Below are 17,266 nucleotides of genomic sequence, written 5' to 3'. Positions count from 1 at the left end.
CATAATATTTTTCATGTATCTTGCTTAAAGAAGGTTCTAGGCCAGCAAACCATAGTATCTACAGAATTACCACCTCTTGATGATGAAGGGAAATTAGTTTTGATACCAGAAGAGATTTTGGATACAAGAGAGAAAAGGTTGAGAAATAGGAGCATCATAGAGCATTTGGTCAAATGGAAATGATTACCACTAGAGGATGCAACTTGGGAAGGAGCACATATTCTTGAGAATTCCAACCTTCATTGCTTGAGGATAAGCAATATTTGGGAGGGGAGGACTTGTCATGTCCCCTATTCAAATAATTTTAAAAAAAAATAAACTTTGTTAAGGCAGGTAGGCTCCAAAAAGGTGAAATTTCGAAAAAAGGGGCTAATCTTTGGAAACCAATGGACTAATAAATAAAAATTATTATTAAATTATATTTTATTAACCCCTCTTGGACGTGAGTTAGGGTTATGTCCTCTTTAAAAGGGGTTTGGAGGCATTTTGGGCTCATTCTACATCTTGATTCTTGCTAATTTTCTTGTTGTTCTTCAAAGGCTGCCAAACCTGTGGAGAAGGAGACCCAAGAATGGGAGTTTGCAGGTTTCCAGGAAGGCTAAGGATGGGAGTTTGAAGCCATTCCATGTGCATGCTCATACAGAGTTTTCTTTTGTGCTGAATTGTGCCGGTTTGGGTGTTTTCGGGGTTGTTTTTGGTTTGAGTTTGGATTTTCAGTTGAGTGTTTCATATCAGTTTGGTTTGCTGCTGTATTTTAGACTTTATGATGTTAAAATAGAGCTGAATATATGTATTGGGTCGTGATTAAACTTCTGAGATAGTTTATGAGTGTTTTGTGGTGTTTTCGGGCATTTTTGTGTTAATTTTGGGAGCCCGATTGAGCATAGTTTTGCCCTACATTTGTGAGTTGTTGTGTAAAGGCTATACAAATCTGGAAATGTCATTTTTTAGGCTGTTATGCTACTGAAATTTCTGTAAAAATATCCATTTTCAGATTTATTAATAATTTGTGAAGTTGTGAAGTTTTTGGCACTAATTTGGACATACCCGATTTGGGTTTAATTGGGAAATTGGCAGATCTTTGTAATATTGGTTGTTTGATTTTAAAGTTCTAATTTGAGGCTGGAAATATCATAAAAAATCAGTAAAGGGACATTACAGTAGGAGCACCTAGTCATAAAGATATTTGAGATGATCCCAAGAAATATTTTAATTATTTAATGTAATTTTATATATTTTTATGTTTTGTTTCATGTAATGGAATCAATGGTAATCCCTAAAGGCAATAAATGTAAAGGTGTCAAGAAAGTGCAAAAAATATTGCAAAAAGTGCAAAAAGGGTTAAAAACATGTAATAGGGCGGTTAAGAAGTTATAAACCACCAAAAAATACTATAAAAGCATTGTAATGATCATTCCAAATCAATTAATTAGAAGAAGGAGAATAAGAAAACACTTTGGATTTATTTTGGAGGTTTTTCTGTATCGATGTTTTGATTGGGTTTTTCAATTTTTGTGTTGGTTCTAGGTCTTGTATAGAAATTTATGGCTTGGAAACCATATAAACTCTATATATTTGGATAGTAGGATGAATAAACTTCCTTTTGGTTATGGTTTGAAATGATCATGTGGAGAAATGAATAAGTTATGAGTATTTCCATAAAAAGTGGTTGTTTGTAGATATTTGATTCCCTGACAGTAGTCATGTTGCAACACTTGGTATTGACACATATGAAAGAGTTATAATCTCTAAATGGATTAATTTGAAAGATATGTAAATCTAATATCATTTCCTTTTTTTCTTTAGTCATTTTTAATCAGATTTATGGAAGTTGTGGATGTCTTAGTGAAAACTGGTTTTTAAATATCTTCAAAGGAGTTATAGCCATAGATTTGCATGCATGTAATGATTTATGGATTGGAATAATGAATGGATTACATATTTGGAAACTAGACTCAAGAAAACTTAATGTGGAATTAGTTTGGGATCATTTGGTTTTGTATTGTGAAAGATATTGGATGCCCTAAGAAGATTTACAGATTTTGTTTCTAGTTTCTGATAGACAAAATGGGTCTTGGTAGAGAGACCATAACTTGTAATTTGTTTATTTTATTCGGCTCAGATTTGGATATGTTTGAGAAAGACTGATTTTAAAGAATTCTTTTAAAGGGTTTGGAAATTAAATGTCAGAAACAAAAGTTATGTTTTATATTCTACTTAATATAAATCAGACAATGTAAATGGTGAATTACTAGTAAACTTGTGTTGAAAAGTGTTATGTTTTGCATCATGAGATGCCTCTAAGAATGGAATTTATTTCATAGATTTTGAAGCAATCAATATGTATCTCACTTATTGGTTGATTTGTAAGATTCTCTCCATCAGATTGGTATCAAAGCTCAGAGGATTTTGAGTGTGTATATAGAAGGAAATCTACACCAAGTAGTGGTTGGGTTTGTTTTTATTCTTGTTATGCAAGTTTGCGATTTCAGATTGGTGTTGGTTCATTTAGCTGTAGTAGGTGGATAGGAAGATCTACCAAAGACCATAGGAAATGGTCATGTGTGTTGCCAATAGTCTTGGGGAGAGAGGCATGAACAGACTCCCGAGTGAGGGACAAAAGTTGTGTAGCAACATGGACAAGTCTATTGGGCAATGGTGGAAGCACCATTGAAAGAAACCAATATAAACTCCATTAATATGAAGCATTTGAAAGAAATAAAGGAAGCAGCAGAGGCATCAATCAAGTGATGAAGACAACGAGGCAAAATATTTGTTTTTAGATTCTCACCTGAGCATTTCCATGGGACATGAAAAATTTCCAACCTCAGGAGTATGGTGCAGGAGTACCTAGTCATAAAGATATTGGAGATGATCCCAAGAAATATTTTAATTATTTAATGTAATTCCATATGTTTTTATGTTATATTCCATGTAATGGAATCAATGGTAATGCCTAAAGGTAATAAATGTAAAGTTGTCAAGAAAGTACAAAACTATAAGTTGTAATATTACAAAGAGTGCAAAAAGGGTTAAAACCATGTAATAGGGTGGTTGAGAAGTTATAAACCACCAAAAACCATTAAATAATAATTGTAATGGTCATTCCAAATCAATTAATTAGAAGGAGAATAAGAAAACACTTTGGATCTATTTTGTCGGCTTTTCTATATTGTTTTGATTGGCTTTTTAGTTTTTGTATTGGTTCCAGGTCTTGTATGGAAATGTATGACCTAGAAACCATATAAAATCTATATATTTGGATATTAGGATGTATAAAATTCCTTTTAGTTTTGGTTTGGAATGATTATGTGGAGAAATAAATAAGTTATGAGCATTTCTATAAAAGTGGTTGTTTGCATATTTCAGTTTCCCTGACACCATTCATGTTATAGCACTTGGTACTAATACATATGGAAGAATTACAATATTTAAATGGATTCATTCGAAAGATATGTAAATATAATCTCATTTACTTTTTGTTTAAATCATTATCAATTAGACTTATGGAAGTTGTGGATGTTTTAGTGAAAACTTATTTTTAAATATCTTCAAAGGAGTTGTAGGCATAGATTTGCATGCATGTAATGGATTGGAATAATTAATGGAGTACCTATTTGAAACTAGACTCAAGAAAACTTATTATGAAATTAGTTTGGGATAATTTGGTTTTATATTGTGAAAGATATTGGATGCCCTAAGCAGGTTTACAATTTTTGTTTCTAGTTTATTGCAGAGAAAATGGATCTTGGTAAAGAGACCATAACTTGTAATTTGTTTATTTTATTGGGCTCATATTTGGATGTGTTTGAGAAAGACTAATTTTAAATTATTTTCTTATTTGAAAATTAAATGCGAGAACAAAAGTTATTTATTATATTCTATGGAATATAAATCAAACAATGTAAATGGTGAATTACTCATAAACTTATGTTGAAAAGTGTTATGTTTTGCCTCATGAGATGCCTCTAAGAATGGAATTTATTTCATAGATTTTGAAGGGATCATCATGTATCCCAATTTTTGGTTGATTTGTAAGATACTATGCATCAAGGAACAGTGCACAATGAGTTTTATAAAAAGATTCAAATACCAATTCTATCAAGGAAAGTTTAGCTTGTGAAATTTAGACTATTGATCTTGGAATCATTCATTTTGTTGTTCATCCAAATGGCAACCCTTACAGGGAAGACTTAATTGAAATGCAACAATACAATGTAAGGACAGGATATAAGAGAGATTCTTGTGGTTGAACCCGAAGATAAATCATCTTTTGAAGAAATGACAAAGACTTCCTATGAAGACTCTTGGGTGCATCAATTCATTTTAGTTAACTTTCTCCTTTATTTTTATCATGTAGGAAAATTTAGTGATGGGTTTTTGTATGTATGTGAAGAATGGGGGAAGAAGGGTTTGAAAGTGAGCCAAGGGTGCATTACCATGACAAACAAGGAAATCTACAACAATATTCTTCTTGAATGGCCAAAAAAATTATTGGAGCTCTTGTGGAGATGAAAAAAAATTGATGCTCGACATTGATAGCCAATTTAGTGTAGATCTTGAAACTAATTCGATGATGTGGCATTGTTAAAAATTGATCGAAATGATGAAATTTTATAAAATGGAGCGGAACACACTAAGACTAAGGAATTATTAAGCCATTTTTCATAGTTCTTCATAACTTGTGTCATGGGTTATGAAGAACTTTCAATATTTTCACCATGTCATTTGATTTCAAAATTTAAATAACACTAAGGAGTTTTGTTAAAATTAATGTTTTTTTCATTATGTGACCACTTTTTGTGTTGGCAACTTGGTGCACTTGCCCCCTTGCAAAGTTGAATTGAAAGGAACTCGACTTAGCAGAATGTTGTTTGGTATAAAAGACAAAGAATAAATTGGGATGTTGTTTGGGGAAGAGGTGGGACAAAATCTTTTGATCTCTGTAAGTGCCCAAACCCTATAATTTAAACCATGAGCTCTAGTAGATTTTCTCTAAAACCTTCTTTTGAATATTGAAATCCAATTATTGTACAATTTCTTTTAGATGCAAAAGCTCAATACCATTATCACTTGCTTCCTCTATATATGAAAACTTCTTAGATGAACATCTTATTAAATGTAAATAAGAAAATTTTATAGAATTATAATCTTTGGTATATAAAAAAAAATATTATTTCAATTATTAATCAATACATTTACTCTTCTTCCATACAAGTTTTACAAATTCCTATGTATTTAAAGAGGGGTCTATTTGGATCTGATAGAATAAATAGGTGGAAAAGCTGAATAATATAACACTCCCTACAACTACTGACCATTTGTGTCTTAGTATCTTGTCATTAGGTATATCAAGCCTTGATGCACCTTTAAGTGGTATTTCCTGTATTCGTATTTGTATACCGATAAACCGTATAAGTGATCTATGTGGTAATTCCTCTTCCTCTTCAATTCCCTTTTCTTCGATTTGCAAGTCTTTATGAGCGTTAGCAAACTCCCGCCTTAATTCTGGACAGTCCTGGATATTCAAATATCTGAGTGCTGTGAGCTTCTTAAATCCGGGTATCTCTTCTAAGTGAACACATTTCTTCATATTCAGACCCTCCAGAGACCTAAGTTCCCCAAAAGTTGAAGGCAACTTCTTCAAAGAAGTACACCTCTTCAGATTTAAATACTCGAGAGCTTTCAGATTTCCCAAGCTGGAAGGCAGTTCTTCCAATTTGTCACAACATTCTAGTGACAAATTCACTAAACCTGTAAGGTTGCCAAACGAATGTGGAAGATCTTTGAAGCTACATTTCACCAGACTGAGTGTACTCAACCAATGTAGTCCACATATCACCTCTGGCAACTCCTCCATTTCATACCAATTCTCTAATCTCAAAGTTCTCAATGCACTGAAACCATGGAGTCCCTTTGGTAACGTCTTCATTGAAAATGAGGTTAACGTTAGGTATTGTAGAGAAGAATTCGGAGTGACCTGCGTTGGCTTTGATTCATCCCAATCTCTGCATTTCCCTTCGGACTGGAATGTGCTGATATGGATTAAACTTTGGGGTAACTGCATGTGCATTTTCAGTCAATGACAAACCAAATTCTAGTGAGTAGATAAAACAGGACACGGCTATCCTTCTACAAAATGTATTGTTATCAAATTGTAAAAAATCGAAAAAGCAATGAGCATTTTCAGTCAATGACAAATTAAATTTTAGTAAGTAGATTTCTATAATTCATTGAATGCTCCCATATTTTTTTAATCAATGTTTCAGATTATATTTAGTAATTTACTCTCACTATAAAGAGAGAAAGCATCATTCTGTAAATGGTATTTTTCTTTCTTGTATTTTCTCTCTTCATCCTGATAATAGATCATAGAATGTAATTAAAAATATTTATAAAACAATACCCACGCAATCGGATTCAGATTAGAAAGATAAGCAAAATTCTACATTGCTCCTTCTAAGTGCAAAGTGATAGAAAATAAAAATGGCTTACCTTATAAATGCTAAGACCACCTCTGAAGAGAGGACCAACGTATACAGCCAATTTGGGTAGGGCCTTTGAATGGAATGGTACAAAAGGAATATTGTGATCTAAATAAACATATCTCAGTTCTGGAAATGTCATTTTGCTCTCATTGCTGACGCTGATGTTCGGTCCCAACTTCAAAACTCGTAATGATTTGCTCATTGAATTTAAGTGCTGCCTTTTCAACACGTAAGAAGAATGGCCTTTGTCGCACCAGAGTTCAATCCCTCTGATACTCTCGAGACGCTGCAAAACTTATTAACCATTAAAAATTCGTTGGAGCAAAGACGATAGTGTGAATGTATCAAAGAGAAATGGATGTAGCCAAGTTTCAGATAAAATGTATCGTTAATCAAAATTTAAAAAATCGAAAATATCATGAATTTTTCTGAAATTTTTAGCATTTGATGTTGTTCACGATTAGCATAGTTCATAATCGAAAAGAACAAAAATTTTGAGAGAAACATCATTCTGTTTTTGTGAATCTGAAAACAAATTAAGTTTATCCTCTCTTTTTCATTTTTGTCTTTAGTACGTTTTGTAATATTGCTATCAGAATTTAACTGTGTGATTTTGGTAAGTTTTGTCTAGAACTTAGCCAGCGCCAAGAGAAATAGACATACCTTTTCTTCTACGGCTGTTTGAAAAGACTCAATATCTCTAATTCTGGTGGATTGTGTCATGTTCTGCCCTTTTGCTTTGATCACATCATGAACAACCACTATCTCCTCATTCTCCTGCATTGGGGCATAGTACTCTGGTTCCAGTTTAACTGTGATCAAGGCTGCATCTTGAAGTGCTCTAAGCGCCCCGGATCCAACCGAGGACTCCACAAGTGTACGATTAATACCATTAAAGAAGCAACATATGTCTAGAAATGCTTCTTGGATAAATTCTTCAAACTCCCTGAATACAAAATCCACCATGCGTTCACTGAGACGTTCTCCTTTGATTTCCTTTCCTGTCTGCAGAGCATTGAGTATCTCACTACACTTGTCCGCCTTGTATTCCTGGTTTTCCAATTCAGCGCCAACAATCTTGAGGACAAGTGGTATACCATTGCAAATATCCAGGATGCTGTCCACATCTTTGATATGAATATGATTATCTGTTTCGTTGCAAAGAAATCTTATGGCATCGCTGTTCGGGAGGGATTCGACGAGATATCCATGGCGGAACCTTTTCTTAAACATATTTGCAGCTTTCAAGTTTCTTGCTGTTAAAAGAAGTCTATTATGCTTGCCAAGGCGTTCCAAGTCTTGTGGCAAAAGTTCTTTGAGGTCTTCTGCCCGAAGAACATTGTCAATAAACAGAAACACTGGCTTACTTGCTTCCTGAAAAGCTCTTCTTAAATGGTCCCTGCCTTCTTCTTTGTCTCTTAAATCTATTCCTCTTCCACAGTTGTAGTTGGGGAAGGCATCCTTCAAAATCTGCTCCTGTTGCTTTTTTATTTCATTTTTTAGAGGATCACTATCCATCACAACTCTGCAGCAGTTGTAGCCGCTCAAATTTAATTTTGAATATACGGCGTTGGCAAGATATGTTTTCCCAATCCCACCAATGCCATAAATGACCACAGCTCTAAATTGATCGTCCTGCTTGCTCATCTCCAGCATGTCCTCTACTTCTCCTTCTCGAACTTCAAGACCAACTAAATACAAACAATACCATTTGTAAGACGGTATAAAGCGATGGTGAAACAGAGAATTTTGAGAGTTAACTAAATTTTGGTCACTTCTATTCTTATATTTGGCTATTTTTAAAAATCAATACTTGTATTTGTTAGTAGGCTATTTATAAAAATCATACATTAAAGAAATACTTAAGTTTGAATGAAGCAAGTTAATTTTAACTGTTTAAGTGTGATCTTTAAAACCTCCGTTTTATGTATAATATCTAGACTCTTATATCATTAGAGTCTAATTTTTTTTTTACAAGTTCATACTTTCCTTTCACAATGGTTTTAGTCTTCTTGATTATATAACTGTAATGTTAAAACTCTTCACAAAATTGATTTTTCCACCATAAGAACCATGATTTCACTTATAAATATTCTCATTTAGATTGTGTAAAGGTTCTTTATTATAAAAATTCTTACACAACAATTATTAAACAAAATTTCAATATGAATTGTAATAATCTAATAGCATTACTCATAATTTATTCATGAATTAAAGGTAACTTGAAAACTTGATTATATCACATTAGAACAAGTATATTTAACAATTATTTATCACTTGAAATAATACAATTGAAATAAATCATATTAAAACCAAAGGAATCAATAAACAAATAATTAAACATGATAGTTTCAACCAAAGGATAACGAACAAAGAGTTTTAGAAAGAAAGAAGATGATTGGAAAGTTCACAAGATATAATTTTAGAAACTAAATTATCATGATTTATAATTGTGGAAAAGGGAGAGATAAAATGATTAATATGTTTAGAAATGAAACATATAAGAACAACTATGTTATCTTCTTCTAGATTTGGGTCTTTTCATGTACTTTAGGTATTTTGGAGCCATAATTATGAGTATTAATAGTATTAAACACTAAAAATTAATAAAAATTTGATATTATAATTTTTTTCATAGTTACACGATAAATAATTTTTTTGTCCAAAAAAATGCATGATAATTTAAAAGAGATTTAAACCTAAGTTAATTCTATGTGATCAAAAGATGCTTACTTAGAGTCTAAAAGGATGTTCTTAACATGAAATGTTTGTGAATCATATCACTTGAACTTGTTGCATCCAACCTTAGGTTCAAAATGATTCCATAATTATACAAAAGAAATTAAAATATCATATAGGAATTAAAATAATAATAAATATTTTATAATACAAAATTAGAAATAATATAAATAATAAAACATACTAGTTGATAGAATAAAATATGTTTTATAGAATAATGTATGAAGAGATGCAAGAAAAAATAGATTTAGAAGAGAAAAATTGAATTTCTTAAGATTTATTACTAATAATCATCAAAGAAAGGTTGTAAAAGTTTCAAAATCTATATTATCTCTAGATCACTTTAATAAAGAAATAGATAGCTCATGGACTCTATTTTTTAGATAATGACTTGAACAAATCACAATCTATATGCATTTCCATAACCACAATGGTTTTTAAAATAATTATAAGTAAATAAATAAATATGTTAAGAATTTTTCAACTTGGTGTAATGCCTTGAATAAGTATGCATAACTCAAATTTGTTAGAATTTTAGAAAGTGGGATGAGTGGGAATGAAAGCAATGCACATCTAGATAGGGCTTGAGGGAATACAAAGCAAGATGTTGAATTGGATGATGATGAGAATTATCTATCGTGTTTTTCAAAGGCTTTCGTGATTTGGGATTCTAGGATTGATGTTGAATGCTTCCAAATGGCTACAAAGAAGTTGGTACTTTCACATGGGGAACACTTCTTGATTTTTTGTTAGTAGGGAAAATGACCTAGTAGCTACTCAGGCTAACTTCGCGCACTTATAGTTCCTAATATGTATATCAAAATTTTCTATTTTTCGGGTGAACCTTCATAGGTGAGTGAAGATTTTAAGGCTAACCTTTCATCTTTCCCACATTTAAGAAGCTCTTTTTAGAACTCATAGAGTGCAAGGTGGTCAAAAAGTGTCATTTTAAAATGTTCACCCAATAGCCACTATAGTACTTTTTGCACAAATGGACCAATCGGCAACAAAAAAAACTAAAAAAATAATCAACTATTAGTACATGTGTGATCAGCTATTAGTACCTTCTTATGGGGGTGAGGGGGGAAGGGTAGCGGTAATTGGGGGTTTGGGGTTTGGATGTGGTGGCAATGAGTAGATGGGCATCAACTAGCTCATTTCTCCTAGTTTGTTGAGCTTGTTTTGTTGTATGTGAAACTTAAAAGTCACTTATGTGATCCTTTTAAATCTTATGTTTCGTCACATTCTACATAGTGTGATGTAATTACTTATAAAATGAGATATTTTTAGTGTATGTAGCCATTTTGGTGAAATATGATAAATATGTATTGTCTTGAATATTAATCTCTATTTTTTTATTTGGTTGTATTAATCTAATGTTTATTATTTTCCCATATCTTTGGTGCAATTGTTTATATTATATTTAGTTACATGGACTTTTATATCCTCCTCCTCTTATTTTTTTGACACTCTAACACTCTCAATTCAAACTCTATTTTATTATTTGTTTTTAGTAATCTAATGTTCATTATTTTCACATATCTATGGTGCAAGTGTTTAAATTAGATTTAGTTACATGAACTTTTCTATTCTTCAATTCTTTTCTCTTGACAATCTTCTTGTGCTATTGATGATTTTTATGGGAGCTTGTTGTCACTTTTGTACCAAATGTATATCTGGGTAATCTACACATTTTTGGTCTTTTTGTTCTGGTTATCACTAGGACGGGTGCAAATATTTCTGCAATCTTCTAGTTTGGATCTAGAGGTTCATAACTACTACATTTTGGGCATATTATCTAGTTTGTGGGTATTTTAAAATCCATAGGTAGATTGAAACATAAAAATAGTCTCACACAAATCTTGTATTAGGTTAAAAAAAGAGCATTGATAAAACACACACAAACCTTGTATTAATTGAGCTACAATTGCATTATACCTCTGATAAGAGTTCTTTTACTTCTACTCTTATAAATTTCTATTCTATCTTACTTGCAAATTAGTGACCACCCATTATATAGAATTGTCATCTAAAAATAGATTGCCATGCAAATCCTTGAACTACTATTTGACATGGATAGACTCTATTTTTGAATGACGATTAAACTTTAGTTAACCATATCTTGACAATTTATGAGTGTTCTACATGAAAAAATTTATTGACTAAACAGTGCTTGCCAAACCCAACTATATAAAGGAATTTTAATGGCAAGTCTTGGTCAGCAAGAATTAAATTATGCAAAAGACAAATATTAGTTTTCTTAAGTGTATGTTATTGTTGATACTCACAATTTGATCTCAAACCAGTAAATAATTAGATTTTTGCAACTTACTCTTATGGACTCACATAGTATATGTCTAGTAGAAGTCAACTATTTGTTTACGTATTTCTCTCTTTCATGAGAGATCACGAGGCTCAAATTTTTCCTCTTTTCTCCAGATATAGAGAAGACTCATAACACTTCCATGTGCCAATCTAAACTAGTAGTCCTTCACTACTTCACTCAAGTATCTAAACCTTGGCCCACAACTATTGCTTTTCAACATGCAAACTTCTAGGTTTGTACAACATTTTCAATATCTCCGTCACCTTTTTCCAACAAGACAAAATAATCTAGGTGTAGAGTGGCTAACACTTTATCTATTGCAATGTGACTTTTGATGCTAATTCTTCAACCCACAAATTCTACAAGGGTGAGGACCCCAACATTTATTATCTTTATGTCCTTCCCTATGGCAATGATAACATTGCACTCTTTTATCTTATTTCTCTTAACTTCTCATACTAACAACATTAGATTAATCTCTCTTACCAAATCTTAGGCCTTCAAAGTTTAGCCTCTAAAAGGGCTCAATGTGATTTCTTATCTATTTTCCATGTTTTCTTTGTTTTTTTCTTTTAATTCTTATTTTTCACATAATCTTCAAACCAATATTATTTTTAAGACAACCTTTCTTATCATTATGATAAGTTGTATCCATAGCTACAAACATGTGCTTGTTTTCGTCTTCAATCTCTTTCTCTAAAGAAACATTAGCTGCATCATCTATATCAAATGGATACAAATAATGTGTATCATACGCAACATCAAAGACTAATTTTTTAGTCTTCAAAAGTAAATTTTACTTTTCAAAGAGTTTCCTTGTAATTCTTGATTATTTTCACAAATTTTCTCATATATGCATCCTTTCTCAACTCTTAATAGTTTCTTCAATTTTAAATTTACTCTTTCAATTTCATAAATTTATCTTTCAAAGAGTTCTAAAAATAATAAAATGTCATTTTCTTGCTTCACCTTTTTACCTATTTTTCTATTATTAAAAAAATTCTCAACTTCATAAGTATACCTTCACAATTTGTTAATAAGAAAAAAAAATAGCAGATATCTTGTTTGGGAAGACTCGACAACCATGCAACAACTTATCTCAAACTAGGAAATCTCTTTCAGCAGACAACAATTCTTCACATTTAGAGTTGGTGATTTATATCCAACCAAACAGGTGTGACTTAACAACTTGATTTCTTTCTTTGGCTAGAACAATTAAGTATTTGATTTCAGTTATTAACAAAGATCTTCTAGTTAGGCAAGTACCTATAACAGAACAGCAAATTGTGAGCCTCTAATCTAAGAGATTGTGTTTTCTAATTTGCTTAAAGTTAACATGTAATAATAATTAATTTAAAAAATAAATAGCAAAGATCTCCTGATTAAACAAGAGTATATAACACAAAAGTAAGTTGTGTAGCTCTCATCTAGACTCTAATGGCATCAACTTTCAGCCTAGGCTTCTTCGATTTTGCCTTCAAAATAATTTGCACTTCAAAAATGTGGTTCCGAAACAAGTGGAAACACAGAATAAATTACCTTCCCTAGATGGTGGTGATTTATCTATTATAAATCAGAGATGTTGGACTCAAGACAGTTTTTCTTTTTCCCCGATCAACCTGAACCAATTTGTCCTGATCTTCTTCTCTAACAATCTAATGTTCAGCATCTTTTCCTCACTCCTCTGCTGCCATTTGTAGATTTCAAAAAACACAGGCAGACTGACAAGAACAGAGTCTCTCAACACATTTGGAAACAGGGCAGAAACAAAGCACGGATAAAACACACCCAAAAGTAAATCTTCATTGATTCAGCTCCAATTACATTATGCCACTGATAAGAGGTCTTTTCCTTGCGCCCTTACGAACGTTGCAAGTACAAATCAGTGACTAACAATTATACAGAATTGACATCGAAAAATAGATCGTCAGTGACATTCAGATCCTTGTACTACTACTCGAGATGAAAACACTCTGTTTTGAACAATGCTTGAACTTCAGTTAAACATATCTAGAGATTATGTAGCTCTTCCACACGGCAAAATTAATTGTCTAAACGCTGTATGAGAAACTAAACTGGTGGATGAAAATTTGCACGCCAAGACTTTGCCAGTGAGAACTGAACGATGCATACATGTCAGCTTTATTCTTTCTGAAACTCGTAATTTGATGTCAAAGTATTGAGGGTTGGTATGGGAGAGTGTGTTTTAGGTCATTGTCTACTAAGAAAAATATTAAGATTGCACAAAATAAGTTAATTTTAACTATTTAACACTTTTTAACTTAAGGATCAAACATTAGTATGTTATTTTTGAGTCATTCTACTTTTTACTTTTTAGTTATTGTTCTATTCGTGAAAACTGTCTCCCACTCCGTCAAAGATGATTTGAGTCGTTATTACCTTCCCTGTTGTGTGGAGCGAGGTTTAGAGTGAGCCTTTTCATGGTTTGTTCCTTGAAAGCTTAACTTTTTCTTTAGAATGATTCAACTGGGCTCCCATAAAACATGCAATAAAATTACTAATTTTTAAAAAGAACGTACAGTAAGATAAAAAAACATAATGGAAAGAACAGTCTGAGAGTGAGCCTTTTCATGGTTTGTTCCTTGAAAGCTTAACTTATTCTTTAGAATGATTCAACTGGGCTCCCATAAAACAGGCAATAAAATTACTAATTTTTAAAAAGAACGTACAGTAAGATAAAAAAACATAATGGAAAGAACAGTCTGAAAGTGGACGCTTAAACATCACACTCTAAGGCTTGATTCCTAGACTAAAAGTATTAAATAGTCAAAATTGACTTATTTATCAAGCTTAACTTCATTCTTAGTATGTGATATTTAAGATTGGAGTACTGAAAGCCAAAAGTTGTAAGATAGTGTAATATAAATACAAATCTTGAGAAGCAAATATAAGTAAACAAAGTTAGACTTATAAATACCTGCTTGAGTCGGACGATCTGGCTGCCTTACAGGTAGTCTTTGGGGCTGCTGCTGCAATGTTGCTCTTACAGCTGTCAATGTAAGGTCTGGATAGAGAACGTTTATTTCTGCGCGGAGGCTGCTCAAATTATTCGCGTCCAGTGAACTCTTCAGGAACCTGCAGTCCAAACTTCTCACATGAGACCAAACATATTTTAACGATAAAGACCACCGTATGAAATTCAACCATGACAAATAGGTGAATATTATCTGAATGAATGAATGAGAAGAGATTTTTCTGAATTTGATTGTGTTTAGTTTTTTTTAATGCTCTTTTGTACATTATTTCATATATCACAGATTTCAATGATAGATCACAGTATGATTGAAAATCTTGAAATAAAAATTAAACATAATGAAATTTAAAAATTCTAGCAAATAAATAAACAGTGTGATAGATGTGGACTTGTTGTGGAAATATCTCTTATTTATCACTTGATGAGCTTAAGGGACTTTCTAATGAATGGTTCATAAGGCACAACATGAAGGTTTTGCAAATGGGGTTGCAAGCAGAGTGAGTTTAACCATCCCAGGTTAAGTGTGCTCAAGCTGGAGTGGGTAACCTCCGGAGATGTGCGGGTGCTTCACCTCTGCAAATATCACCTAGATCCAATGAGTGCTAAGTGTTCCATTTATTTATATGAGAGATACTCATGAAACATGGATCAATGAGTTTGACTCAAGAACTACACAGTTAAATCCTGATAACAATATCACAAATTTTATTTTAACCTGAAGAGCTTTTTATCAGAACAGAGCTGTTTAGCGCAGAGCATGGATCCCTTAACAATTATTGCTAGTGCATTTGCTAGCTTCTCCTTTTCCTTTTCGTGTAGGAGTAGGCGTTCTAAATTGTTGATGTGGCTGGCAAGGTCAAGCATATATTGCAATAGCTGCAAACATTCTTCCCGATTGTCTGACATTTCGCTCACTTTCGTGAGCAAATGCCCTATTATGCATAGCCCTGCCAGTGCCCAGTGAGCTTTTCCCACTTGATCAAGTATACCCGATGTAACGCCTAGCACTTGGCCATCAGATCTGATCAGATCTACCTGTAAACAAGACGAAAAAACTACATTGAAAATCGGTATTTCTAAAATATCAGATCTGAGTATTCTGTGAACAGGGTATAAAACTTAACATTTAGTTTACCGTTTTGCCAAATTTCTCTTCCTGTTGATTGACATAACACAAAAATTTGTCACCGCTCTCGATGAAAGAAATCCACTCGGGCGGCATCTTTGTGTTGGATGGCAATTCAGAACAATAAATGAAATAGAAAGTTGTATCAGTGCCCATGAAGCAGAGAAGGAGATCTCTAAGAAATTCTTAGAATTTAAAATCCCTCCATTAATAACCCCAATTTTTGGACTGAAATTGTTATATAGCCCATCTTTGCGAATCAAAATTTCTCATTGTTGACCACTAAGTAAAAGAGAGAGTATACACATCCGTTGCAAGATTGAAACAGGCGAAATAAATATACAGTATACAAAAATACAAGAGACAGTACTGAAATGGAATCGAAATACCTTTCCAGGCTTGTCTCTTTTCAAGAGGGTTTTAATGGTTCTGATTAACTCATCAACGTTTGCAGTGTTCACAGCTTCAAAGCAGATCTTTAAATCCTTCAGAAATGCCATCATGAGTGGAGAGATACAATCCTTACAATTCTTTCCTCACAAGACTTTAATCCTTCCTTACAGGGCCTTAGCTGCGCACAAAATATTCTCAATGGAAACCTAGTTTCACACGATTCTCAGACACGTTCTCCCCTGTTTCCTTCAGATTCCGCCATTGTCCATTTTAATGTCTACGACTGTTTCATGGCGGTCTTCCGCTGACCGAGCTAATTAATTAGGTAACTAAAACCAATAAAATATAGAGGATTGAGAAAAACAATAACTGTACCCCTTGGTAAGATGAGCAAAGCTCATCTTCTCACTCAAAACACTCTTCAATTTGAGCTGTGAAGATGCAGTCCAAGCTGTCCGGATTATATCTGCACCCTCCACGCTTGCTATTGTCCACATTCCATGAAAGGCCGAGAAGACGATATAATAATAGTCCCAGTCAGTGTTATCTCAGGAGTCGCAATCAGTATGGCTGTAATTACATCGTTTCTCTGTAACTACAACAGAAACAATTGATTTTCTTATTTTGTTGAAAATATTTAAAAATTGATTTTGTGATTTTGTTGAAAATATTGCAAGTGGGTCTGTTCGATGAAGACCACAGAATATGTGTGGGTCTATATTATTGGAGCGCCTTCAGCGAAGGAAGACCACAGAATATGTGTTAGTCATGGTCCCACAAATTTATTACGGGTTTAACTGTAGGTAGTAGGCGGTACCTGTCGAAAACTCTTATAAATAAAAATAATAATAGTGGGGTTCTAATTTGTTGCACTATTTTCCTATCTCTTTTCTATTTTTTTATTTTCTCTGTCTTTGAAACTAGACTAGCTTATATATATATATATATATATATATATATAAAAGATAAGTCGAGAGATATCCTTTTCAGGTATTGTTATACAGTGATAATTTATGACAATAGGTGCCTTGAGGAGAATACCTTTGTACAAAATACACAATGAAATCTGTTGCAGAGTTGAATAATACTCTTCAGTCATCTTTTTCAGAGGCAGTGGTTATGAATAAACTTAATCTACTACTCCATCCACTCTCCTCCATTCTCATTAAATATTAGTAAAAATTCTTAAAGCACGAGGG

At 32.8% G+C, this 17,266-nt stretch overlaps 1 protein-coding gene across 2 annotated transcripts; it reads right to left on the bottom strand.

Annotated features, from left to right (window-relative positions):
• Positions 1 to 5,152: 5,152 nt before the first annotated feature.
• On the bottom strand, positions 5,153 to 16,645 carry LOC149560197 (disease resistance protein Roq1-like). Of its 2 annotated transcripts, none has more exons than XM_089824544.1 (7): positions 16,064 to 16,645; positions 15,684 to 15,770; positions 15,264 to 15,583; positions 14,492 to 14,649; positions 7,152 to 8,179; positions 6,496 to 6,774; positions 5,153 to 6,061 (listed from the first exon to the last, which is right to left on the bottom strand). In XM_089824544.1, the coding sequence occupies exons 1-7, from the start codon at positions 16,175 to 16,177 to the stop codon at positions 5,231 to 5,233; spliced, it is 2,817 nt and encodes a 938-aa protein (XP_089680670.1). In that variant the 5' UTR covers positions 16,178 to 16,645; the 3' UTR covers positions 5,153 to 5,230. The 2 variants fall into 2 exon arrangements, with proteins under 2 accessions (XP_089680670.1, XP_089680671.1); XM_089824545.1 differs by having other exon boundaries at positions 15,673 to 15,770; positions 16,064 to 16,635.
• Positions 16,646 to 17,266: the final 621 nt, after the last annotated feature.

The sequence above is a fragment of the Cupressus sempervirens genome, chromosome 4 (assembly GCF_028749045.1).
Source record: "Cupressus sempervirens isolate cs-2001-9-10 chromosome 4, ASM2874904v1, whole genome shotgun sequence".
Lineage (NCBI taxonomy): Eukaryota > Viridiplantae > Streptophyta > Pinopsida > Cupressales > Cupressaceae > Cupressus > Cupressus sempervirens.
Note: the sequence above shows the minus strand (reverse complement) of the source record. Positions and strands in the feature narration are given on the sequence as shown.

Bases quoted from the DNA above. Each gene is read 5' to 3' on its own strand.
- LOC149560197 (XM_089824544.1), bottom strand. From the start codon at position 16,177: ATGATGGCATTTCTGAAGGATTTAAAGATCTGCTTTGAAGCTGTGAAC. The intron at 8,180-14,491 runs GTATTTATAAGT...GTTTGTATTTAG, and splicing joins AGATCGTCCGACTCAAGCAG to TTGGTCTTGAAGTTCGAGAA. The intron at 6,062-6,495 runs GTAAGCCATTTT...ATGCACATGCAG, and splicing joins GTGGTCTTAGCATTTATAAG to TTACCCCAAAGTTTAATCCA.